The 21,501-nt window shown below is 52.4% G+C and overlaps 9 protein-coding genes across 9 annotated transcripts; 7 read left to right on the forward strand and 2 right to left on the reverse strand.

Annotated features, from left to right (window-relative positions):
* Positions 1 to 713: 713 nt before the first annotated feature.
* On the forward strand, positions 714 to 2,805 carry COCCADRAFT_31807 (uncharacterized protein; the record flags this gene model as incomplete). The annotated part of the gene is made up of 7 exons (XM_007708327.1): positions 714 to 820; positions 915 to 1,356; positions 1,523 to 1,920; positions 2,121 to 2,421; positions 2,490 to 2,504; positions 2,555 to 2,617; positions 2,665 to 2,805. The coding sequence occupies 7 exons, from the start codon at positions 714 to 716 to the stop codon at positions 2,803 to 2,805; spliced, it is 1,467 nt and encodes a 488-aa protein (XP_007706517.1).
* A 508-nt stretch (positions 2,806 to 3,313) lies between these two features.
* On the reverse strand, positions 3,314 to 3,694 carry COCCADRAFT_81215 (uncharacterized protein; the record flags this gene model as incomplete). The annotated part of the gene is made up of 1 exon (XM_007708366.1): positions 3,314 to 3,694. One exon carries the CDS (start codon positions 3,692 to 3,694, stop codon positions 3,314 to 3,316), a length of 381 nt encoding a protein of 126 aa, XP_007706556.1.
* An 872-nt stretch (positions 3,695 to 4,566) lies between these two features.
* Positions 4,567 to 6,912, forward strand: COCCADRAFT_182 (glycoside hydrolase family 55 protein; the record flags this gene model as incomplete). Its single annotated transcript, XM_007708274.1, has 1 exon — positions 4,567 to 6,912. The coding sequence occupies one exon, from the start codon at positions 4,567 to 4,569 to the stop codon at positions 6,910 to 6,912; it is 2,346 nt and encodes a 781-aa protein (XP_007706464.1).
* Positions 6,913 to 7,603: 691 nt separating this feature from the next.
* Positions 7,604 to 9,360, forward strand: COCCADRAFT_81372 (uncharacterized protein; the record flags this gene model as incomplete). The annotated part of the gene is made up of 2 exons (XM_007708367.1): positions 7,604 to 7,804; positions 7,855 to 9,360. The coding sequence occupies 2 exons, from the start codon at positions 7,604 to 7,606 to the stop codon at positions 9,358 to 9,360; spliced, it is 1,707 nt and encodes a 568-aa protein (XP_007706557.1).
* A 276-nt stretch (positions 9,361 to 9,636) lies between these two features.
* COCCADRAFT_68642 (uncharacterized protein) lies at positions 9,637 to 11,524 on the forward strand (the record flags this gene model as incomplete). The annotated part of the gene is made up of 3 exons (XM_007708368.1): positions 9,637 to 10,017; positions 10,068 to 10,159; positions 10,210 to 11,524. Coding segments are annotated over 3 exons (1,788 nt in total), but the record flags the coding sequence as incomplete, so codon positions are not given.
* A 1,898-nt stretch (positions 11,525 to 13,422) lies between these two features.
* Positions 13,423 to 15,389, reverse strand: COCCADRAFT_31811 (uncharacterized protein; the record flags this gene model as incomplete). Its single annotated transcript, XM_007708328.1, has 4 exons — positions 13,423 to 13,634; positions 13,688 to 14,265; positions 14,460 to 14,662; positions 14,718 to 15,389. 4 exons carry the CDS (start codon positions 15,387 to 15,389, stop codon positions 13,423 to 13,425), a joined length of 1,665 nt encoding a protein of 554 aa, XP_007706518.1.
* A 574-nt stretch (positions 15,390 to 15,963) lies between these two features.
* On the forward strand, positions 15,964 to 16,362 carry COCCADRAFT_81375 (uncharacterized protein; the record flags this gene model as incomplete). Its single annotated transcript, XM_007708369.1, has 1 exon — positions 15,964 to 16,362. The coding sequence occupies one exon, from the start codon at positions 15,964 to 15,966 to the stop codon at positions 16,360 to 16,362; it is 399 nt and encodes a 132-aa protein (XP_007706559.1).
* COCCADRAFT_186 (uncharacterized protein) lies at positions 16,362 to 17,471 on the forward strand (the record flags this gene model as incomplete). The annotated part of the gene is made up of 2 exons (XM_007708275.1): positions 16,362 to 16,875; positions 16,948 to 17,471. 2 exons carry the CDS (start codon positions 16,362 to 16,364, stop codon positions 17,469 to 17,471), a joined length of 1,038 nt encoding a protein of 345 aa, XP_007706465.1.
* Positions 17,472 to 18,014: 543 nt separating this feature from the next.
* Positions 18,015 to 20,982, forward strand: COCCADRAFT_187 (uncharacterized protein; the record flags this gene model as incomplete). Its single annotated transcript, XM_007708276.1, has 2 exons — positions 18,015 to 18,159; positions 18,215 to 20,982. The coding sequence occupies 2 exons, from the start codon at positions 18,015 to 18,017 to the stop codon at positions 20,980 to 20,982; spliced, it is 2,913 nt and encodes a 970-aa protein (XP_007706466.1).
* Between the last annotated feature and the right edge of the window lie 519 nt (positions 20,983 to 21,501).

Raw genomic sequence — 21,501 nt, forward strand, 5'->3', positions numbered from 1 at the left:
CGATGCCTCTACAGTGTGCGGGTACGATGACACCCCAGTCCCCCAGTGGACAAACCCCCTTTGTGCCCTGTCCAGGACCCTTTTGCGCGTGCTGGTTTAGGCCCTGCGCCTCGTGTTGCCGCCAAAGGGCCCGCCTCGTCTCCCAGACAGGCCCATGCCCATTCGCATTGTCACTGCCACTGCCACTGCCACTGCCGCTGATACCGTTTCGCCCTCTCTTTCTCTCTCCGCCTGTTCACGCCGAGCAGCTCTCGCCAGCGGCCCACGCCCACGGCGGCGCCTTTGTTGCCTGTATGCAACACGGCGCCCGGCTGCTGATGCTGAGGCGCAAGACACCAGGGCCTGGGGGAACGTCCGCAGGGAAATTTTAGCGATGCGGATGACGTACCACTTCCCGTATCGATAGTGTGCATCATGAGCGTGTCACACACGCACCTTAAGCCGCATCCCCCATGTCAGGCCTTTGTAGGAACGTGGTTTGGGTCAAGACACCTGTGGCACACACAATACACACACGCCCAAGACGATTGATTCCTTCTTCACACCCTCCTCTGACACGCCTTGTCGGGCACTGCAGACCACGTTGCCCCGCCCAGGAACAGAGTCGTCCCATACCTGCACGCTAGCCCCTTCGGTCCCTGCTTGTACACCCCCCGGCGCCTTACTCACCATCGCTCAATCCGGCGCCATCAGCACTCGATACTCGTTCCAACATGGGCGGTGGCGAAACAATTGCACATCAGATCCTGAAGACCTTTGTGCTCCCTGACGTGGTCGCATCCAAAACTAGCTCCAAAAAGCTCATCAATCTTTTGCGAGGGCACGTCCATCTCTGTACCCGCATCTTCACTTTCGGACAAGACGCGGCCCAATAAGACCCTTACGTCCCCCGAGTCATTTGCTAACGGCACCAGATGGCCTAATCTGTCCTTACTCCCTACACAATTGCTTGACAGAGCAGCCCACAATGTGCTCCAACATAAGCCTACTGCCTACCCAGCTCTTTGCTACGGGCCAGATGCCGGTGACCCGCGACTGCGTGCCAATGTCGCGCAATGGCTGACTGCCTTCTACAAACCGGCCGACCCAGTGTCTGCAGAGCGAATATGCATTTCCGGAGGTGCTTCGCAAAACTTGGCCTGCTTGCTCCAAGACTTCACAGACCCCTTGTATACGAGGAACATATGGATCGTAGCACCGGCCTACATGCTGGCTTTTCGCATCTTTGAAGATGCTGGCTTCCACAAAAAGCTTCGGGCCGTTCCCGAAGATGATGAGGGCATCGAAATGGACTATTTGAGAAGTGAGATTAAAAAAAGTGAAGACAACGCAATTGCAGAGAACAACAATGAGCCGGTGCGTGTGCTTTCTTTCCCTTGTCTTGTAGTATGGTCTATTTGCAAGTCTTTCTCTCTCTCTCTTTCTCTCTCATATCCGACCCCATGGCCAATGTTGATTGCGAGCCCCTGGCATCTCAAAAGCTGAAATGCATTTGCCTTACCTCCACTGACAACATCGCCAGCTTCTGAAGCCTCCGCGCCCATTCAACAAAATATACAAACACATCATCTACGCTGTGCCAGGCTTCTCTAATCCTAGCTCCAAAACAATGAGCTTGCGGAGAAGAGAAGAACTCGTGCATTTGGCGAGAGAGTATGATGCTCTTATCATCACAGACGACGTATATGACTTTCTGCAATGGCCCTCCAGTCTCACCCCTAGCACTCTCTCAATCGAAAATGCCAGTCTACCTCGCATCGTAGATGTGGACCGATATCTCGGTGGCGGCGCCGAAAGGCAAGGTGCAGACGGGTTTGGCAATGCCGTTTCCAATGGCTCCTTCTCTAAGATATGCGGCCCAGGCCTCCGCACGGGTTGGTGCGAGGGCACTCCAAAACTGGCCTACGCCGTTTCACAAACGTAAGCCTGCCTTTTCAGGAATTTCATTCAAACATGTCCTCTTGTTTTGTCGTGATTTCTTTTTCTTCTTTGGAAGTAGACTTTGTCTGTGTAAATCAAGACGGATGCAATCATATTCGCGTTAGTCTGCACAGTAGCAGGCTAGTACTGATGAATCCGCATCTCGCTATAGGATTTAGTAATGGCTAACGTTTTTGTAGAGGATCGAGCCGCTCAGGTGGATCACCCAGTCAGCTGACAGCTTGTTGTGTGGCCGATACGTTGGAGACTGGTGAACTCCAGCGCTACGTGTACGATACGCTTCAACCCGCGTATGGTGACCGATACAGGCATATGATGGAAGCCATCAACAAGTACCTCCTTCCCCTAGGGGTTCGTGTTCCGCAGACTGATCGTGAAGTTGTGGGCGGATACTTCATCTGGCTCACACTGCCTCCGCCACTGAAGGGCGCCGAGGTAGCACAACGCGCAAAGGAGGATGACAACTTGGCTGTTGCACAAGTAAGCCTAAGCCTCCATCATATTCCCGGTCCACAACATGTGAATGGCTAATGATGATGATTGCATAGGGCGAAATGTTCGAAGTGAGTCGTCTTGTCCACTGCCCTCCTTGTCCTCGCGCTAACTGATACAGGTCCCCGGCGACACTAAACACAAAGGCACATCTTTCAGCAACGACATCAGAGTCTGCTTTGCGGTATGAGTCGATAGCTGCAACTTGGGTTTGGGCTAACTTGTTGGCAGTGGGAGGAAGTAAATATGCTCGCAGAAGGCATCCAGCGACTTGCCGATACAATTAGCCGCATGTTGAGCGAGGAGACTAACAGCAGATATAGCACCAAGCGGCCCGCTAGCCAAGAAGAGGATGCAAAGGCCTTGTGGTGAACGATTGGTATATCCTGTTTGAGTAGTGTAAGAGACTTGCCGAACTAGCGATGTGTTTGCTGAAGCCATTGGTAGGCTCATCAATGGCCCTGGATCTTGTCTGCACGGTGACATGTACACGCGATCCAGACTCCCCTATTTGCCTCTGAATAATTTTCGCCTGGCGAAGCAGAATACAATATACCGTAGGCGATATGATAAGATGTATATCAAGGTTCTGCTAAGCTCAAGGGATCTGCACAGGCGTCGGGTGATGGCTGGCTAAACTTGAACGTTTCATGCAAACAATACCCATGACCCACCGCTCCACTTTGGTTGAAATGAAAAAAGCACCATGCCCAGTGGCAGCGCGAAACAAAGAGGCTGTTTCGTGTGAGCCTCAGGCGGCGATTGGCATATCACGGCATGCGATAATCTGCGTACCTGCATCATGTGGTACTTTCGTGGGGCATGGCGCAAAGCCGCGACGGAGAGTGTTTCTTTGATCTTTGTTTTGCACCCGCAAGGCTCATCCAACGTCGCGCACAGCGTTCGTCACCGACATGACCAGTCCCTTCCATGTCCAATTCACTGTGTGGGGATATACTATGCACAAGCAGGAGCAGCAACAGCAGCAGCAGTTAGCAGCCTCGCGGTCGGGTGAATTGCTGCCCAGGCCCATGACTCCTGCCGCGGGCCCTTGATGTGGATGGACAATTAGCAGCACATCGGTGCATCCACATGGGATTGTTCCCGGAGCGTAGCGTCGAATGGCGCCTTCTTTGCATGCGGCGTTGAAGCGCTGGCATAAGGCCTCATCTCCAAAAACGGCCAACGAGGGCCTGTCGATGGCCTGGCGTTTCAGTGCCGTCGCACCTCCGACCGCCGGGAGTGGCGCTGCCAACCACATCCCTGTCTTCGATCCAGGGACAAACGCTCGCCTTCCACCCTCAGAACATCCTCCACCACTCACTGGCCTACAACCTCCGCTTGTTTCACGCGGAGAGAGCCTTCTACGGGAATATTGCCGTCCTCTCGATTAGTGCACACCCTAAGTAATTTTGGATCTACGCCACCGGGACTGGGCTGCGTTCAGGCTACGCGTTCCGAGGACAGCTCTAGGAGGCGGCCATGCGGCTTACAGATGCGGCCACAAGGCCTCATCACGGAATACCAGAGAGCGTTGAGCTTCTGTACGAGCGCGATGGCGCGCAGAAGTATGATGAAGAGGCTATCAAACACAGCTGCCGTGGCAGCGTCCAAGAACGTACAACACATCTATTCAGGGCTGGGGAAAATGATGCAAGACCAGGACAGCGAACACCACACGCCCCTCTTTCCAAACATGAAACAAGTCGTCTCCAGAAACGCGATTGGCCACACGAATCCTTTGTAAGTCCCCTCGCGAACACATCCCGTACTTATACAAGGCTGCAGTGCCCCCTCCCTGAGCCTCTCCCCTTCACGCAGGTTCGCTGTCACGCCCTTTCAGCACTCATTGTGTTGCTTCACTTCTTATTGTTCACAGTCATTCTTTACTGTTGTTGAGAGTTTTTTCTTATTCACGCTCACAATAACCTTCCCCATTACCTTCTTCCACATTCGTTGCTAGCCAACCTCTTACTTTGACACAACCACTTGCGCATTTGTGCACTTTCCCACTCGATACAACAGAAAACAACATATCGTCTTTTGCAGGTCAACTGACGACCATTCTTCCAGTCCTTTGGATCATTCCTACCACACTTGACAACACCGAAACTCACACTACGCACTGTCATCATGGTGGCTTTCGGCGCCGGAGCGTTTCTCCTGACGCTACGTGTTCTCCTTTCCGCAGCCCCATCTTCTGCCGTCCCTGTTGCTCAAGCACCAGCTGCCCCAGCACCAGCACCACAGGCTGGTGGTTCTGGTTTCTGGATGCAGAGTATCAAGCGTCAAGGCCAGGCTGCTTTCAACCCTAACCCCCAATCCTACCAAGTCTTCCGTAACGTCAAGGAGCTAGGAGCCAAGGGTGATGGCGTTACTGACGATACCGAGATCATTAACAAGATTATTGCTGACGGCGACCGTTGTGGTGAGGGCTGCGACTCCACAACCACTACCCCAGCTCTCATCTACTTCCCTGCCGGTACCTACATTATCAGCAAGCCCATCATTCAATACTACTACACCCAGTTCATCGGCGACCCATTGAACATGCCTGTCTTGAAGGCCACTGCCGACTTCGAAGGTATGGGCTTGATCGATGCCGACCCCTATATCCCAGGTGGCGATGGAGCCAACTGGTACACCAACCAGAACAACTTCTACCGTCAGGTCCGCAACTTCGTTATCGACATCTCTGCTACAAAGGTCGCCGCTGGTATTCACTGGCAGGTCTCTCAAGCCACCAGTCTGCAAAACATTGTTTTCGAGATGGCCAAGGGTGACGCTGGCAAGGACCAGAAGGGCATCTTCCAGGACAACGGCTCTGGTGGTTTCATGACTGACCTGACCTTCAATGGTGGTGCCATTGGTGCTTTCATGGGTTCCCAGCAATTCACCATCCGCAACATGACTTTCAATGATTGCGGTACCGCCATCTTCCAAAACTGGAACTGGGTCTTCACCTACAAGAGCATCTTCATCAACAACTGCAAGGTCGGTCTCGACATGGCCAACAGTCCTTCTAACCAGACTGTTGGTTCCGTTCTCCTTCTTGACAGCAAGCTCACCAACACTCCCATTGGCATCAACTCCTCTTTCACTGAGAACAGCATCCCCACCACTGGCGGTACCCTCATCCTTGACAATGTCGACTTCAGTGGGTCGGAGAAGGCTATTGTTGGTGCTGCTGGCAACACTATCCTTGAAGGTGGCCGCAAGATCGACGCCTGGGCTCAGGGTAACGCTCTTGCTGCTGGGTCGACCCAGGGCCGTGTTCAAGGCGATATCAGCGGTGCACCTGCAAAGCCTAAGAGCCTCCAGGGTGAGAATGGTTGGTTCGAGCGCAGCAGGCCCCAGTATGAAAATGTGGATGTCTCCAAGTTTGTCAGCCTCAAGTCCAAAGGTGCCAAAGGCGACGGTGCGACTGATGACACTGCCGCTCTCCAGTCTGCTATTGATGGCCTTCAGGAAGGTGAGATCCTCCATGTCGACCACGGTACCTACCTCATCACCAAGACCGTTACCATCCCTGCCGAGAAGAACGTCAAGATTGTTGGCGAAGTCTACAGCACCCTCCTCATCACCGGCAAGTTCTTCTCTGACATGAACGACCCCAAGCCTGGTTTCAAGATTGGTGCCAAGAGCGGCGACAAGGGTACTTTTGAGGCTTCTGATCTCATCATCGGTACACAGGGTCCCGCTCCTGGTGGTATCTTGATGGAATGGAACATCAACGCCGAGAATGGTGCAGCCGGTCTCTGGGACGTTCACTTCCGTGTCGGTGGCTACGCCGGTACCAAGCTCCAGTCCTCCAACTGCAAGAAAAACCCCGATGCCGAACATCAGCCCAACCCAGAGTGCATTGGTACCTTCATGCAACTGCACATCACCAAGAACTCGAACGGCTACTTCGAAAACGTCTGGCTCTGGACTGCCGACCACGAGCTCGATCAGGACGACCACTCTCAGATCGACATCTACAACGGTCGCGGTATGCTTGTTGAATCCCAAGGTCCAGTCTGGATGTACGGAACCGCCTCTGAGCACTCTCAAATGTCGCAGTACCAGTTCTCCGGTGCAAAGGACATCTTCTACGGCGCCATCCAGACCGAGACTCCCTACTACCAGCCAAACCCCACTGCTGCCGTTCCTTTCACCAAGAATGACAAGTTCTTTGATCCGGATATGAGCCAGGCCAAGGCTGCGTGGGCCGTTCGCGTCACTGACGGTAGCGAGAGCATCTGGAGCTACGGCGCGGGTACCTACTCGTTCTTCCAAAACTACGCACAGGATTGTGTTGTTGGCCAGAACTGCCAAGAACACATGAACGAAGTTGTCAACTCGACCAATGTCAACTGGTTTGGTCTTTCGACAAAGGCCTCGGTCAACATGATCACCTCGGGTGGCAAGGGTCTCGCTAAGGATGAGGACAATCGCTCCAACTTCTGCGCTACACTGGCCATCTTTGCGCAAGCATAGAGTGTTGTTTACATATGACATGATGACTGGAACCATTTTTACTTTCTTGCCCACCGTCTTTTGGAGGGACCTTTTTTCTTCTTTTTTTGTGTACAGCGTATCAACCAATACATATGCCCTTTTGTCTTTGGTGTCTTCCTCTTCTACAGGAAGCACTTCACACTCGCTTTGGGAGGAAATTGCTTCAATCGATATATATATACCCCAGGGCATGGAACAGTGGACCAAAGGGACTTGATGAAAGGATATGGGAGTTTAGGACTGGCTCCTATGTATATTTTTTCTTTTATGTTTGAACCAAGGTAGATGAAAATCAAACACTTTTCATCCCGATTTTTGATTCCTTTTTCGTGTGTGATGCGTGAGTGACAATTGGGCGAGTACGGTTGTTGCCTCAAATTTAATCGCAGATGTGCTTGGCGAGAAGTGAGACTAAGATTTGGGAAATGAAGACGGGGCGACGATCTGTTAGAAGGTGGTCGCATTTGCGGGAAACATTTCATCGTGATGAACACGTCCCTGCAGATCCAATGCAAGGTGGCATCGCGCGTGGAGAATTGGAGAAACGGCCAAGGCACTTAATAAAAGCGGGTGGATCACGGAGGTGTGCGGGGAAAAAGGTCGGAGCTCGGTCTCAACGCCAAAAAGTTCCTGGGCAGGTTTTTTTTTGGTTTTACGCGACAAAGTCTCCATGTCACTCTACTACGAGGCTGCGACCATTCTCGCCAATTCCGACAATGTCGGCGGGTCGCTCAAGTCGCGCATATATAATAAGAAAGATTTGAAGAGCACACCTGGGCAGCTCTTTGCGCTGATTGCAGAAACGTCGAAATGGTCGCTCGTATTGAAGGATGTGATTGAGAAGTGCAAGTTACTCGCAGAAGAGAAGAAGGTTTATACCTCAAATATGTTCTTCTATGAAAAATAGCTTACGAATCTCAGCTGACTCCAATTCTCGCCCTTCTGCTTTCACACGATTTACTCCTTGCGAAGAATGGTGTCGCAGCACCCGCCAACCACGTACTTAAGCTCGCCATTACCCGACACAAAGCCCGCTTGAGCGCCGAGCTCACGAAAGCCCGTATACGCCATGGATTTGCTACTCTTGAAGCATTCAAAGCGGCTGTGAATGATGGTGGACTGGATAAAGAAGACGGCGATGCTTCGAAGAGTAGACATCCCCGCTGGGTGCGCGTCAATACTATTAAGACGACATTACAGGAACAGCTTGCAACGACGTTTTCTGGGTATACCAAGACAGAAGTCCTAAAGGACGTCCTCATTGCGCCAAAGAGCTCCAAAGTCTACTACGAAGACCCGAACATCCCTAATTTGCTTGCGCTGCCCTCTAAGGTTGATCTCAGCAGGTCCATTGCTTACACAAAGGGTCAGATAATATTCCAGGATAAAGCATCTTGCTTTCCCGCGTACTTTCTGGATCCGACCCCAGACGATGGTCATGTCATTGATGCGACCGCGGCGCCAGGAAATAAAACCACACATCTTGCCGCCATTGTTTCCGATAGAAGGCAGCCGGGCGAGGAACAAAAGGTCATTGCTTTCGAGCGCGACAAAGGCAGAACTTTTACATTACAGAAGATGGTCAAGTTGGCGTCGGCAGATAGCATTGTCCAGGTAAAGGGTAACAGCGACTTCATAGCCGCTAAACCTGGGTCAGACGAGTACGCCAACGTTGGAGCTATACTTCTTGATCCAAGCTGCTCAGGTACCGGTATTGTTGGGCGCGATGATGCGATCAAAATGCACCTTCCTGATGCACCTGGCTCCCAAACAACATCACATAAGCCAGAAAAGGGAAAAAAGCGAAAGAGAGGTGATGAGGCAACAAAGGCCGACGCGCAACCGACGCTGAACCTGGACATGGATGATTCGGCACCTGAAGAGACACCAATACAGGGCAAATTGACAGAACGACTGGCCGCCTTGTCTAGCTTTCAACTTCATATTCTCACTCACGCCATGCGGTTCGAGAGTGCGCACAAAATCACTTACTCTACATGCTCGATCCATTTCGAGGAGAACGAAGGCGTCGTTTTCCAGGCGCTGGCATCCTCGGTCGCAAAGGAGCGGGAGTGGAGGATTCTCAAACGGGATCAGCAAGTGGATGGATTGCAAAAATGGCACAGAAGAGGCATCTGGGAAGAGGATAAGATAGATGGTGACATGGACGAGTCATTCAAGAAAGATGTATTGGAAGCATGTATTCGTTGTGACAAAGGTACTGAAGAAGGTACAATGGGTTTCTTCGTGGCTGCCTTTATTCGTGAAGGCAATCAGCAGCCGGTACAAGTAACTGAGGTTGCGGTTTCTGAGGATGAGGAATGGGGTGGCTTCAGTGATCATGGCGAAGTGGAAGAAGCAGTAGTACCGGTGGTGGAGGAGCCCAAAGGCCGCAAGAAGAAAAAGCGAAAACATAGCAAGAAGTGAGGTGAATGGGCAAAGGAAATAGCCAATCAGTGTGTACCATGGGTGGAAAGTGCAATCCCATGTCCCTCAGATGGGCAGGAGTCCTTGGTCCTAGCGCGAAAACCTCCAGCAACAGCTACCACTCTTGTCAATTCACTCAGCCTCAGTCTTGCATTATCCGCGTCACGTATCCTTTGGTTTGCTCTCAATCACGTTAGTGCTCACGATATGGCACCCGACCGTGCATCAAACGTGTCGGTTCCACTCACTGTGTCTTCTCACCACACCTCCGCATCTCCTAGCAACCCTAAACTCTCTCGATCTAGGCTCAAGGAAGTCACGAAATGGATTCGCGATCAGCTGGACTTACGTGTCGCTCGTGACGGCCCTGATGTGCTTCAACCCGATGACATCATAACCCTACACGAGATATTTCTTGCTCTTCAGAACGCCAAAAACATCACCTTATCTGACTTGCGAGCGAGTGGCATTCACAGAGCGGTGAAGGACATCGCTGGAGTGGCGACCCGCTGGCCTGGCCGGTTGTGTGATGACTGCGATACGATCATCGATACCTGGACCGCCAAGTTTGGTTCTTTGAATGCAGTTCACCCGTTCTTGTACGGCAGAGGGGGCCGGCTTGAGGGAATTGCCAGCGTGCACGAGCAATCTCGCGACGTAAGCAACTATCACTACTACTTCGTGTCTGGACTAATATCTGCAAACAGGCGTTACTCAAGCGGTGGGCCAAGACATGTCCCCAAAATATTCACCCCAAGCGATCTCATAGACTAGGCGACCTAGGCTTTGTCGCTGGAAGGTAAATTGAGCATATCGTCCTGGCCAAATTCGTGTTGACAACCTTTGTAGCTGGTGGATCAATCCTTTGTTCGCACATCATGCCGGCATTATTGGCCTCGAGTCCTGTGATGGTGGCACAACTTATGATAAACACGGGGCATATGCCTTGTTGCTAAAAGACACTGGTGAACTCGAAGCCAGCTGCGAATCGCGCTTCACCTACCGGGTTCTGCAGAAGGACAAGGGCAAATTTCGACTTACCTCCGCTACTCCGAGAAGCAGAGATCCCGTGCGGGTACTTCGCAGCCATAGTATCAATAGCACATGGGGTCCAAAGGCTGGAGTAAGGTATGAAGGTGTGTACAGCGTCAAAGGCTGGTCTATCAAGCAAGCAAGAAGTGCAGACACATCCGGCGGGCAATGGAAAGAGGGCGACATTCTCTTCGATGTCAGATTCGAGCGTGCTGACCAGACGCCCATGGATGTCGTTATCAATCGGCCTACTGCGACTGAAATCGACGATTATGCAGAATACAAGCGCCTTCGCAAGCTGAGCCGAGACGGTAGAGAAAACGAAGCAAAAGCAGCATATGACAATCAAGATCATTATCCCACATCCAAGGCTGTGCGCCCCATTATGCCTCCACCTTCTCCGCATGCGGTACAAAAGCCACTAGCTTTCGATCTTGCCCCAAGCGCACTACGTAAAGACATGGTTAAACGTCTTCATTTCGACGAAGAAGCACACGTTCGTGTTTTAGGAGATGATGAAGCACTCTCGCCAAAGACTGCTCCTGTTGCAGACCCGTTGGACTTCACAGTAGTGGACAAGAATAGCACATTGGCTATTCCTTCTCGATCCAACCGAGGAAACACTCACGCAAAAGCCGATCTGACATCCAACAGTCCAAATGGGCGTTCAAGCCCGGCAGGTTCCAATGCAAGCAGTGCACATACGACGAAAACGACCCATACTACTGCCAGCACTCTACCTAAAGTCAACGTCCGAGAGGTGGCCCCATGGATCGACTTCGATGCTGACCTGACCATCCCTGAGCCGTCCGAAGAGCCGCTGATAATCCATCAACGGCCCATCATTGCTCAAACGAACACCACCCCAACAGGTTCACTTAAAGCCCACAATACTGACTCGCCCAAACTCCAATCTAGAGAGCATCTGCATAGTCCAATTAAAAGCACTCTTTCGTCTATTCTTACCGAGCGCCATTCTGACGACCGACAGGAGAAGAGGCACGAGGGCGACTTCAAGGGCATGCTTGGGGAAGTCCTTAGTCCTCGGCATGTGTCGAAGAAGGAGAAGAAAAATAGTGAAGCTCCTCGCAAAAAGAATCTAATGACCAGGCTATTTGATGGTATTCTGGATGACGACGACAGTGAACTGGACGGATCATCAATGGAGACGAGGACCAGTTTCTCCAAAACCGACCCAGGTATACGGAGACATAGGTCGGTAGACCTTTCTACAACTTGGGAACAGATTTCGCAACCCTTTTCTCGTGTTTCATTCAAACCATTCAGCGCAGATAGCCATCTCAGGCTACCTCGTAGTGACGCTATCGGCTTTGCCAAAGGAACAGCTCACCTTCTTTCTTCTGATACGACCTCGAATAACACCAATACATCTGTTTCCACTAATGTTCCTAATGAGGAACCCTTCATTGAGAATCCGACTACACAACGACAGACTGCAATGCCAATATCGATGAAGATCCTGATCTCACAGTCTAGATCTGCGACTACTGTTAGCAGTGCGATATGCACACCTATTTTGGGCCGCCCTGATTCTCCGCTCAAGTCCACTGACGAAAGGTCACTGGCGGAGACTAAATTGAGGGAAATAATAGAGTAGCTGCGAAATCTAGAAATCGAGACAGAGTCGAAATGCTCTGTTATCGACTTGAAAGAGACCAGCAAGTAGGACTAGCAAGACAGTAGCGTAGAAGGAGTATCAGAGGATATTGCGATAACAGCCTCCATACCTACATGTGTGTGTGAGAGGAGGTTTTTCGCTTCAGTAGAAAATCCCTAGTATCAATCTTACTTTTCCTGCATCTAACTACTACTACTACCAAAACACCAATTACGTATCACAACAGTGCACCTTCCGCCTCTGACATCATACCCTCCTGTTCCTGTCCCCACTCACTCCCCATCTTTTTACTAACAGTACGCCTCTCCTGGGCCTATATTCCGGTCTATCCGGCCCTAGACTATGGCCACCCACGAGTACGACCGACGAACGACCGAAAGGAGGAGAGAGAGAAACTCGAAGCCAGGAAGCGAGTTCGTGATACGCATCCAACGAAAACGCCAGTGTAGTACATAAGGCTATTTGTATACGTAAGTGTATACATGGGCGCAACCATCGTACATGCATACAAATACATAGTCCCTGCATGCAACATCAAGTACAATCAACTACGTAGGCGGCTCATCCGCGCCTCTCTGTCTCTCAGCTCCCCTCCTCGGGTACCTTCGCGCCGCCCGCACATTTGCCCAGCCCGTCTGTGCACAAAAAAACAGCCAATTAACCGCAGAACACGCTCGCTGGCGCGGCTAAAGTACGCATGCGGTCTCTGGTGCATATGCAATAGAAAACATGTACATGTCGCTTGGAAACGTCTGCGTTTGAGGCTGAGCCTCTCTCGCTTGTCGTGAACAATTTGACCAATCGATCCCAGACAAGGTTTCATAATCGGAAAGAATTTTTTTCTTTCTGTAGTTCCCTTCTCCTGTGTGATTTTTTTTTGGGGGGGGATTAAGGGCAAAATAGGGATGCGGTTTGCTAATTGGCTAACAAATGCCTCTCTCTCATTCTCTTATCTCTTGCAAACAGGAATCAAAGGAACCCATGGGATGGTCCGTGTTCTATGTGTGCGACCGTGCGCGCTTTTTTTCTTGCTACTATGACTCGCTATGTGGATCGGGTTTGTTGGGGCTGGCAATGTTGCAGTTTGCGGTGCTACTCTCGGCGATACGGGGGAAACTTCTCTCACACATACTACCAGGTCAGAATCCTACGTACTGCATTGTCTCTAGTGCTTAGTGGTGAGGAAAGGAGGCTGTGTAGTATGTACAGGAAATCGAGGAGGGGTATCAAGATTGCATTACTGGGGAAAAATAACAATAACGTCTTATACAATGAATGCGCTCGATATCTCATTGCAAAGTCGAGATTGGAGGACAACAACTCATGGAGTTTCGCCCTCTTTCACACTTCTTTGGCGTGATGCTATCATCGTACACATTAGAGCATCTCTCTTAGCGACTTGCCATGCTGGCTCTCCTAGCCTCAAGTATAGCGTCCTCGTGCGTTGGGGGTCCCTCGTAGTTCTTCTTACCCCAGACGAAATACCAGATGGTTGAGACGACGACGACAGCGGCAAGTACAACGGAGGCGTAGTTCATAGTTGCGGGGGTGACTTCGCGGAAAGTGGGCATGCAGAAGAGAGGAGTGGCAAGGGCAGACCAGGCTGTAGAGATTGTTAGTTTCCACTTGACTGTGGGCGTATACAGTAGAACATACCAAGAGCGACAACGTTGCAGAAGGTACCAAGCATTCCGAGGTGGAATTTTCCAGTCTTGACTTGCTTGCGGCCGGTAAGGAGCGAGACCAGGATAGGGGCTGCATAGCTCAATGTCAAGCAAATGACACCAACGCCAGAGAAGGCATTGAAAGCGGCGGCGGCACCGAAGTAGATAACACCAAGGATGATCTGAATTCCCATGCTGAGCATCATGGCGTTGAGCGGCACGTCAAGCTTGGTGTTGACAGTCCTCCACAGCTTGTAGCCTGGGATAGCGCCATCACGAGAGAAGGCCCAGGTAGCACGAGATGCAGCAGTCGTGCATCCGATACCACAGATCAGTCCTAGGACAAGGAGGGGAACGAGCAATCCAATAGTTCCACCAGATGATCCTACTGCACTCTTGATAATGACGGGTACGGGCTGGCCAGAAACCAAAGCTGCGAGGTCGGCCTGGTTGGGGAGAACGAATACGAGAGGGATGAGGAAGACAAGGCCGCAGATAGTGTTCAATGCAACGGTGGCGACCATGGCTTTGGGGACTTGGGTGGCTGGCTCTCTGACTTCTTCACACATCCTATGTCAACTGTTAGCATTTGACTTGGTTTGGGTGGGAATTACTGCATATGGACAAGGCGGATGTCGCAATGGTATATGGGCTGCTAAGGGTGTGTCGCATAGGAATTGTTGCTTGGGAAGTGTCGCTTGGGAGTGTGCATTGGGCAGGAACAAGCTGTTTCAAGTTGCTTGGGCAGGTAAGGGGAGGCTCACGAGACGATCATTCCGGTGGAGGAGGTTGCGTAGGCAGCGTGGAGGAGTCCGACCATGAAAGACCATCCAGGGACCCATCCAGAGTTAGAGGGATCGAATTCAGTAAAGACGTATTCGGCGCTTCGACGACCATTCTTCGCAATGGCAAGGACGCATATGACAATGGCAATCACACCGGCAAAGGTCCAGAAAATGGCAAAGGTCTGTTCGAGTGTAAGTGATGCGCATACAGCAAGGGAGTGAAAAGGGCAATCTCACATCGAGCCAGGGCAAGTACTTGTTGCCAAAGGCAGACACGCAGTTGCAGAGGAGGGTGATGGCAAAGAAGATGAGGAAAACTTGGTAGGGCTCGCCTGCCAGTACGCCAACACCTGGAGAGGATTCGTAGACATTGACGCATGCCACGACGAAGAGAGCGGTAGCAAAGTTGACCGAGAGAGTAATAGTAATGTTGCCGACTACGAAGCACCAACCACATATCCACGAGGCGATTTTGCGGTAAGCGGGGGGCGTAATCATGAAGGTTTGGTAGTAGACACCACCACTGGTGGGGTAAACACTGGTAATCTCGCCGAGGGAAGCGGCAACGGCGAGGATGATGAGGGATACAGCGAGCCAGCCCCAGATGATGTTGGTAGGGCCACCACCAACTACAGGATAGTAAAAGGTAGTTGCCAAACCGTAAGGGACGGAAGCCAAAACGAAGGACATGAAGGCGACTTGGGCAGTTGATCTTGAGCGCACCAGTTCGGCCTTGTAGCCCATGGCAGCGAGGAGGCCATCTGGATCGTTGTTGCCAGCAACATCGTCTCCAGAGCCCGAGTAGGTGTTGCCCAACTTGGAGTCCTTGTCGATGCCATTGGGGCGCAGGGCATGGCCGTGGTCAGCGGCATAGGCATCCGACTGGGTGCCGTAGCGGTAGTCAGACATGGTGGGCGTGTCGCTATCGTCTGTGAAGAGGGAGCCTGGAGTCGGAATGGGCCTTGGAAGTTGTCGCAAAACAAATGTCTGTGGCATGTGCCAGACGGCGGATCAGCGCAGGCTTTGAAGGGCTGCAGAGGAACGTCAGTGGGCGCATGGTCCAAGGCGACTAGACAGTTTGGAGACAAGTCTTGTCAGGCTACCCACACGAATGTCGGATGGCAAAAAGTGTGCCGAGCTTGGGATCCAATTGCTGGCGGGACGGGTTCGGATAGGGCTCCCCAGAGGGTCTTGGAAAAACACCGAGCATGTGGAAAGCAGGCCCTAATGCATCCACGCTCCGCGCTCCACTGCCTGGGTAATGAGAGGGTTTCTAGAAGTGGGCCAGACGTGGCGCTGCTGCGAGCCGATGATGAGCCGGCCGCCTGACGACATGCTTCAAGGAGAGTCCCTGGCAATGGCAATGCAACGCTGACCAAGGGCCAGCATCAAGCAGAGGCATGCGCTGATGATGAACGTGTGGGGAGTGAAGAAGGCATTTTGCAGCGCGCCGTGTTTGAATCTTGCGCCGAACCAATAGGACATGTCCGAGTGCATCTCCCAAGAGGGCCATGGCAGCCGCCCGCTTCGGCTCACACTCCAGATTCTGGCAGCGATCCGGGGCTACGGTCGCCCAAGCTACTCTACGTTACTGTTACTAGGCTGGAGCTGCATGGGCTCGTATCCGTGGAGCAAGTGTATGAATAAGGGGGGACAGGTAGGTAGAGAGGCTGATGCATTGATGGTGACAGTGGCTCTGCAAGACTTGTCCAGCTGTCTCGCCGGCCGAACGCGCCCTATAGTGTCAAATGCGGTAATGGCTATCAATGGGGTGGGGGGCACTGGAGCCATGGTGTGCATGTGTGGAGCAGCGCCCGGTATAAAGCGGAGATGGAGAGAAGGGGAGGCAGAACATACTGCATATACATACACAGATTCATGATGCATCACGAGATTGTCGCTCTTGAGAAGCAGCACCAGCCCCTCCCCGTCGACGGCTTCGCTTTTGCCCCGGGCACTACCTACAACCTCACAGCCTACGAATCAACCTCGTCGCGTGACCAACTTCACCAACGCATCCGCAATGCCACCATCATTATCGTGACGACAATTAGATTGGATGCCGAAACTTTGCACCCCACCATTACCCCCAATCTGCGCTACATAGCCGTCTCCGCAACAGGCACCGACCCAGTCGACCTCGATGCCTGTCGGTCACGCAACATTCGCGTAACAAACTGTCCGGGGGCTAATCTGGACGCCGTCTCAGAACACGCCATCAGCCTCTATTTCGCTGCCAGAAGGCGCACCGTGTTGCTCGACCGCATAACGCGAGCACAACCGAGCGAATGGAAAGACAAGGGTAGTGTCAACCACTACATGCGCCTTCCGGATGGCAAGCCACCCATTACGTGCAGGGACGAGGTCATGGGCGTTATCGGATACGGTGGTCTGGGTGCGTTTTACTCGTTTTCCCTGCCCTGTTTAGGATGCAAGATCCTGGGCTGATCATAACCAACGACCACAGGCAAAAGGATAGCTGCATTGGGCAATGCACTCGGCATGCGCGTACTGGTTGCGAGTCGCAAGACACCCGCCACACCTGCACTCAGTGACATTCTTCCGGCCCCCGATACATCTGATGGCCGCATTCCTTTTGACGATGTCCTCCGCCAGTCTACCGTACTCGTCTTGTCGCTGCCCCGAACTTCTGAGACGCTCAATCTCATCTCCACACAGGAGCTCGCCAAGATGCATCCATACTCTGTCATCATCAACATAGCGCGGGGTGGCATCGTGCATGAGGCAGCTGTCGTCCAGGCTCTCAAGGAGAAGCGCATCGCCGGCTATGCCACTGATGTCTATCAAGTGGAGCCTGCTGGTGGACCTGAAGATACACCATTACTCGAGGAGGAGACGAAGGATCTGAACATCACCATGAGCCCGCACTTAGCGTGGTTCTCGCAAAGGACTATTAAGAATCTGGGGGACATCTTGAAGGAGACAGTAGAGGGGTGGGTAAGTGGCAACGAGATCAATGTCGTTGTATAGCAAGCCCCATACCCAAGGGCGAGAAACCATGTCTGGTTTGTTATCTTTGAAGCCGATTAGATTCAGATCTCAACCCAGCCAGCCTAGAGATGACGGAAAACAATAAACTCTGGTACCGAGTGTACGGGCATATGCAAAACCCCGCGCCACATGCCTGGGATGATGTTGATGTTGTGGCGTTGAGGCTTGATGGTTGGAGTGTCGTCGGATTGGTGCAGGCCACGTGACTGATGATGAAACCCTAGGACCCCTGCTTGGCGGTTGCAAGGCAGCGGCGCATCGCCTCGGGCCATCAACTAACATCACGTCGGCTCTCTCTACGCGTCAGAACATCACCAATAACACCCTCCGCCCCCTCGAGCCGTCAATTCTTCCGCGCACTGCCATCCCTCGGTGGGTGTCGCGCGCACCTTTGCGCGCACCCTTTGTGTCCCGCAACTGCAAGCCTTCCAGCCGCCGTCGGCTCTGGTTCCCCCGGCGGCAAGCCCGTCCCACAGCCGCCCCACCGACATATTCACCAGCTCCAGCTCCGTCACCACCACCATGTCGGGTTCAGTTGCAGTTGCACGCCCGTCGCAACCTCCACGTTTGCGTCGGGAGTCCCAACGACCCGGAGTCGCGCGCACCGCCACCCGCCAGTCCAACATGGAGGACGACAGCGCGAAGCCAGAAGAGGCCAGGAAATTTGGTATGTCCTTCGCCAAAAGGAGCATATGCCTTGCAACAACTAACATGTGGCCCAGTATACACGCAGCAAGATATCCTGGCCAAGCACAAGGGAAAGCCGCCTTCCCTCCGCGTATACCTGCACCCCAAGCACTTCCGTCTCAATGACTCCCAGGAGACACTGTCATATGCTTCGCCCATGCGCGAGCTTCTCCAGGCTATCAAGGACAAGGTGGTACCCCACAACATGGTAGAGGAGCTGTATGAGTTCAATACACCCTGGTACGACAACTGCCTCATTGTCGAAGTGCACGACTACCGCTCGAGCGGTGTGAAACCCAAGGACGATGCCAACAACACTGGAGAAGGGTCCACCAACGCTTTCTCAATCCATAACTATAACAACTTCATCACTCCATCTCCTTATGCTCCCTTTCCAGTCAACAAGCCTGAACAGAAGCCTACACAACCACCGGTTCAGAGCAAAGATGAGGACGTCAAAGAGGACAAAGAGAACATGCCTGCTCCTGGCCAGAACGGTACGCCAAACAAGCAGGCAGGACTCGGCAAGGTCAGGACCGTGGTACTCTTCCCAACTCCGCTGTCACACTTGGCCGACATACAGCTACTGGCTACGACGCCTGTTCCAGATATGGCCGCCTTGAAAAGGATGCAGGCTCAAGGCAGAGCTGCAGGTATGCCGCCAACCCCGATGACCGGTGTACCTTCGACGCCGACCTTCCCCAACGGCCCCAGCCCGAAGCGCCAAAAGATGGTCCTCGACGACACCAATCTTCACGAGTTCGAAGCCGAAGTCTTGAACACTACCTGTCCACCGCTATATTTGGAACCCACTAAGAGTTTTGGAGAATCGCTTGCACTCATGGATGCTATTACGCATCCGAACAACAAGAATCCTGCGCCTCCCCGCAAGACCCGCAAGAGGACGACTGCTGAATTGGCTGCTGACGAAGCTGAAGCGCAGGGTCTACAGCGTTTCATGCTTGCTGGTGACGAATTCCAAAGCGTCATGGCAGCCGCAGCTACTGGAAATGATGACAACGCAGTGCGTGCAGCCGCCAACTCGCAAACATTTGCACGTTTCAAGACCATTGCCAATATCCGGGCCAATCATGAAGAGAATGATCGACGAAAGAAGGAGGAGGACGCTCGCATTGCTCAGGCTAAACGACAGGCACAAATGGAGGCGGAACTTCAGAGGAAGAGGGAATTGGAGAGCAGACAACAGGCTGAAGTTGCTGAACGTCAACAAGCCGCCCTTCGGCAACAAGCACAACACCAGGCGCAGCTCCAGCAGAACCAATTGCAACAGACTCAATTGCAGCAGAACGAAGCCTTACGGGCCGCTGCGGCAGCACAGCACCAAATGGCGAATGCTGCGGCAGCACAAGTTACACAGACGCCTCAATCAGCAACACAGTCCCAATTTTCGCCAACGATACGCCAACAGACACCCATGACTGCCTCTGCGGCATCCCCACGGGTCGGTGGTCAAGCCTCACACCCCATTGGGGGCACTCCAATGGTGCCGTCGGCTTCCAACCAGGCCATCAACAGTCCAGCGCGACCGCCGTCTTCTATCTCCCATCACCAGAACCAAATGGCCCGATCAATCAGCCAGCAACAAAATCCAAGCCGCACTGGTACACCCCATATTGTTCAGGGTACCCCAGTCATGAACCCATCAATGCCGAATCGTAACATGACGCCTACGCCGAGTCGCATGAATCAGAATAGCCCATCTATGGCGATGCAAGGCCAGACACCGATGATGATGCAGACACCCCAACCCGGTCAAAACATGACCCCCGAAGCAATGCAGCAGCTTCGTGTGCAACAGATGCGGATGCAGCAGCTGCAGCAACAAGGAGGATCTCCGGGTAATCAACAACAACAAATGCAGCAAATGGCATTCCAAAAGGCCCAGCAACATATTCAGCAAACTGGTGTCCCTCCCAATCAAAACCCGCAGGCCTACCGCCAGCAGCTGGCACAGCACTATTTCCGTCAACTGCAACAGCAGCACCAAAACCAACAGCAGCAGCAACAGCAAATGGGCATGCAAAACATATCAACCCAAGGGGCCATGCCGCAAAACGCTATGCCTCAACAAGGCATGGCTTTTGCTAACATGAGCTTGCAACAGATGCGGTTAAGGTATCAGCAACAAAAGGCAACAGTTATGCAGAATTACAGCAACACGCAAAGCATACCCCCACAGATCATGCAGCAGATGCAGCATATGGAGCTACAAATCAAACAGCGGGAACAACGCGAACAGCAACAGGCGCAGATGGCACAGATGCAGAATGGCATGGGCAATCAAATGAACGGGGGTCAAATGGGGGGCATGCAGAATGCCAACCCTGCCAATCCAATGCAAATGCAGCAGTATCAACAGCTTCTCCAACAGCAACGCCAGGCAGCCGCAAATCAGAACCGAATCATGCAAATGCGCCAGCAGGCCATGGCAAATGGTGGCCAGTTACCGCAGGGTATGATGGGCAACATGAATGCCATGGGCGGCATGCAAGGCACGATGCAAGGCATGAACGCCATGGGCAACATGGGAAATGTCCAAGGCATGAACATGGGCCAGATGGGCCAGATGAACGGCGGCATGGGCGGCATGCAAAACGGGCAGATGAACACTGGTATGCAAGGCATGCAGAACATGCAAGGTATGCAAGGCATGAACCAGATGAATCAGATGAATCAGCAGCAGATGCAGCAGATGATGATGATGCGCCAAGCACAGCAGCAGGCTCAGCGGATGGGGCAACCGGGCGGTCAGCAAGGCGGCGACATGGGATGGACTGGTTGACCAGCGTGAGCCTGCTTAAGAGGAGAACTCGGTCGATGAATACCGTTATACCCTGCCGTTGTTTTGTGTTTCATTATCCTTTGGCGTTTTCTTCCAGGAAACGGAAAACAATCCGAGATCTGGATTGGATACCAATGGGTGTTTTGGGAGCATTTGCAGGGCGAAATGAAAAAAAGAAAGTTGCTTCAAGATACCCCTGGTCTGGGATGGGTTTCCGTTTTTTATGGCAATTTTGTACTGTTTTCTCGCCAGCGCTGTTGATGTGGTGCGGTTTGGTGCCGCATATTTCATCTGGAAATGTCCATAGTTTTACTTTCTTGTAGCGATTTATAAGTAGCATCTGAAATGACATTGTTAGGAAGGAAAGCATATAGTTGAATGATGTTGATTTATGAGTGTATCTTGTTGGACTTCAGTGACAAATTCATTATTCTCCTGGTCTTGGCGAACATGTTCCGCCAGCCACCAAGTTTCTTCTGCATAGTGACGTCTGGCAAGTGGGAAAAACAAACATAATGT

Source organism: Bipolaris zeicola (genome assembly GCF_000523435.1).
Source record: "Bipolaris zeicola 26-R-13 unplaced genomic scaffold scaffold_1, whole genome shotgun sequence".
Classification (NCBI taxonomy): domain Eukaryota; kingdom Fungi; phylum Ascomycota; class Dothideomycetes; order Pleosporales; family Pleosporaceae; genus Bipolaris; species Bipolaris zeicola.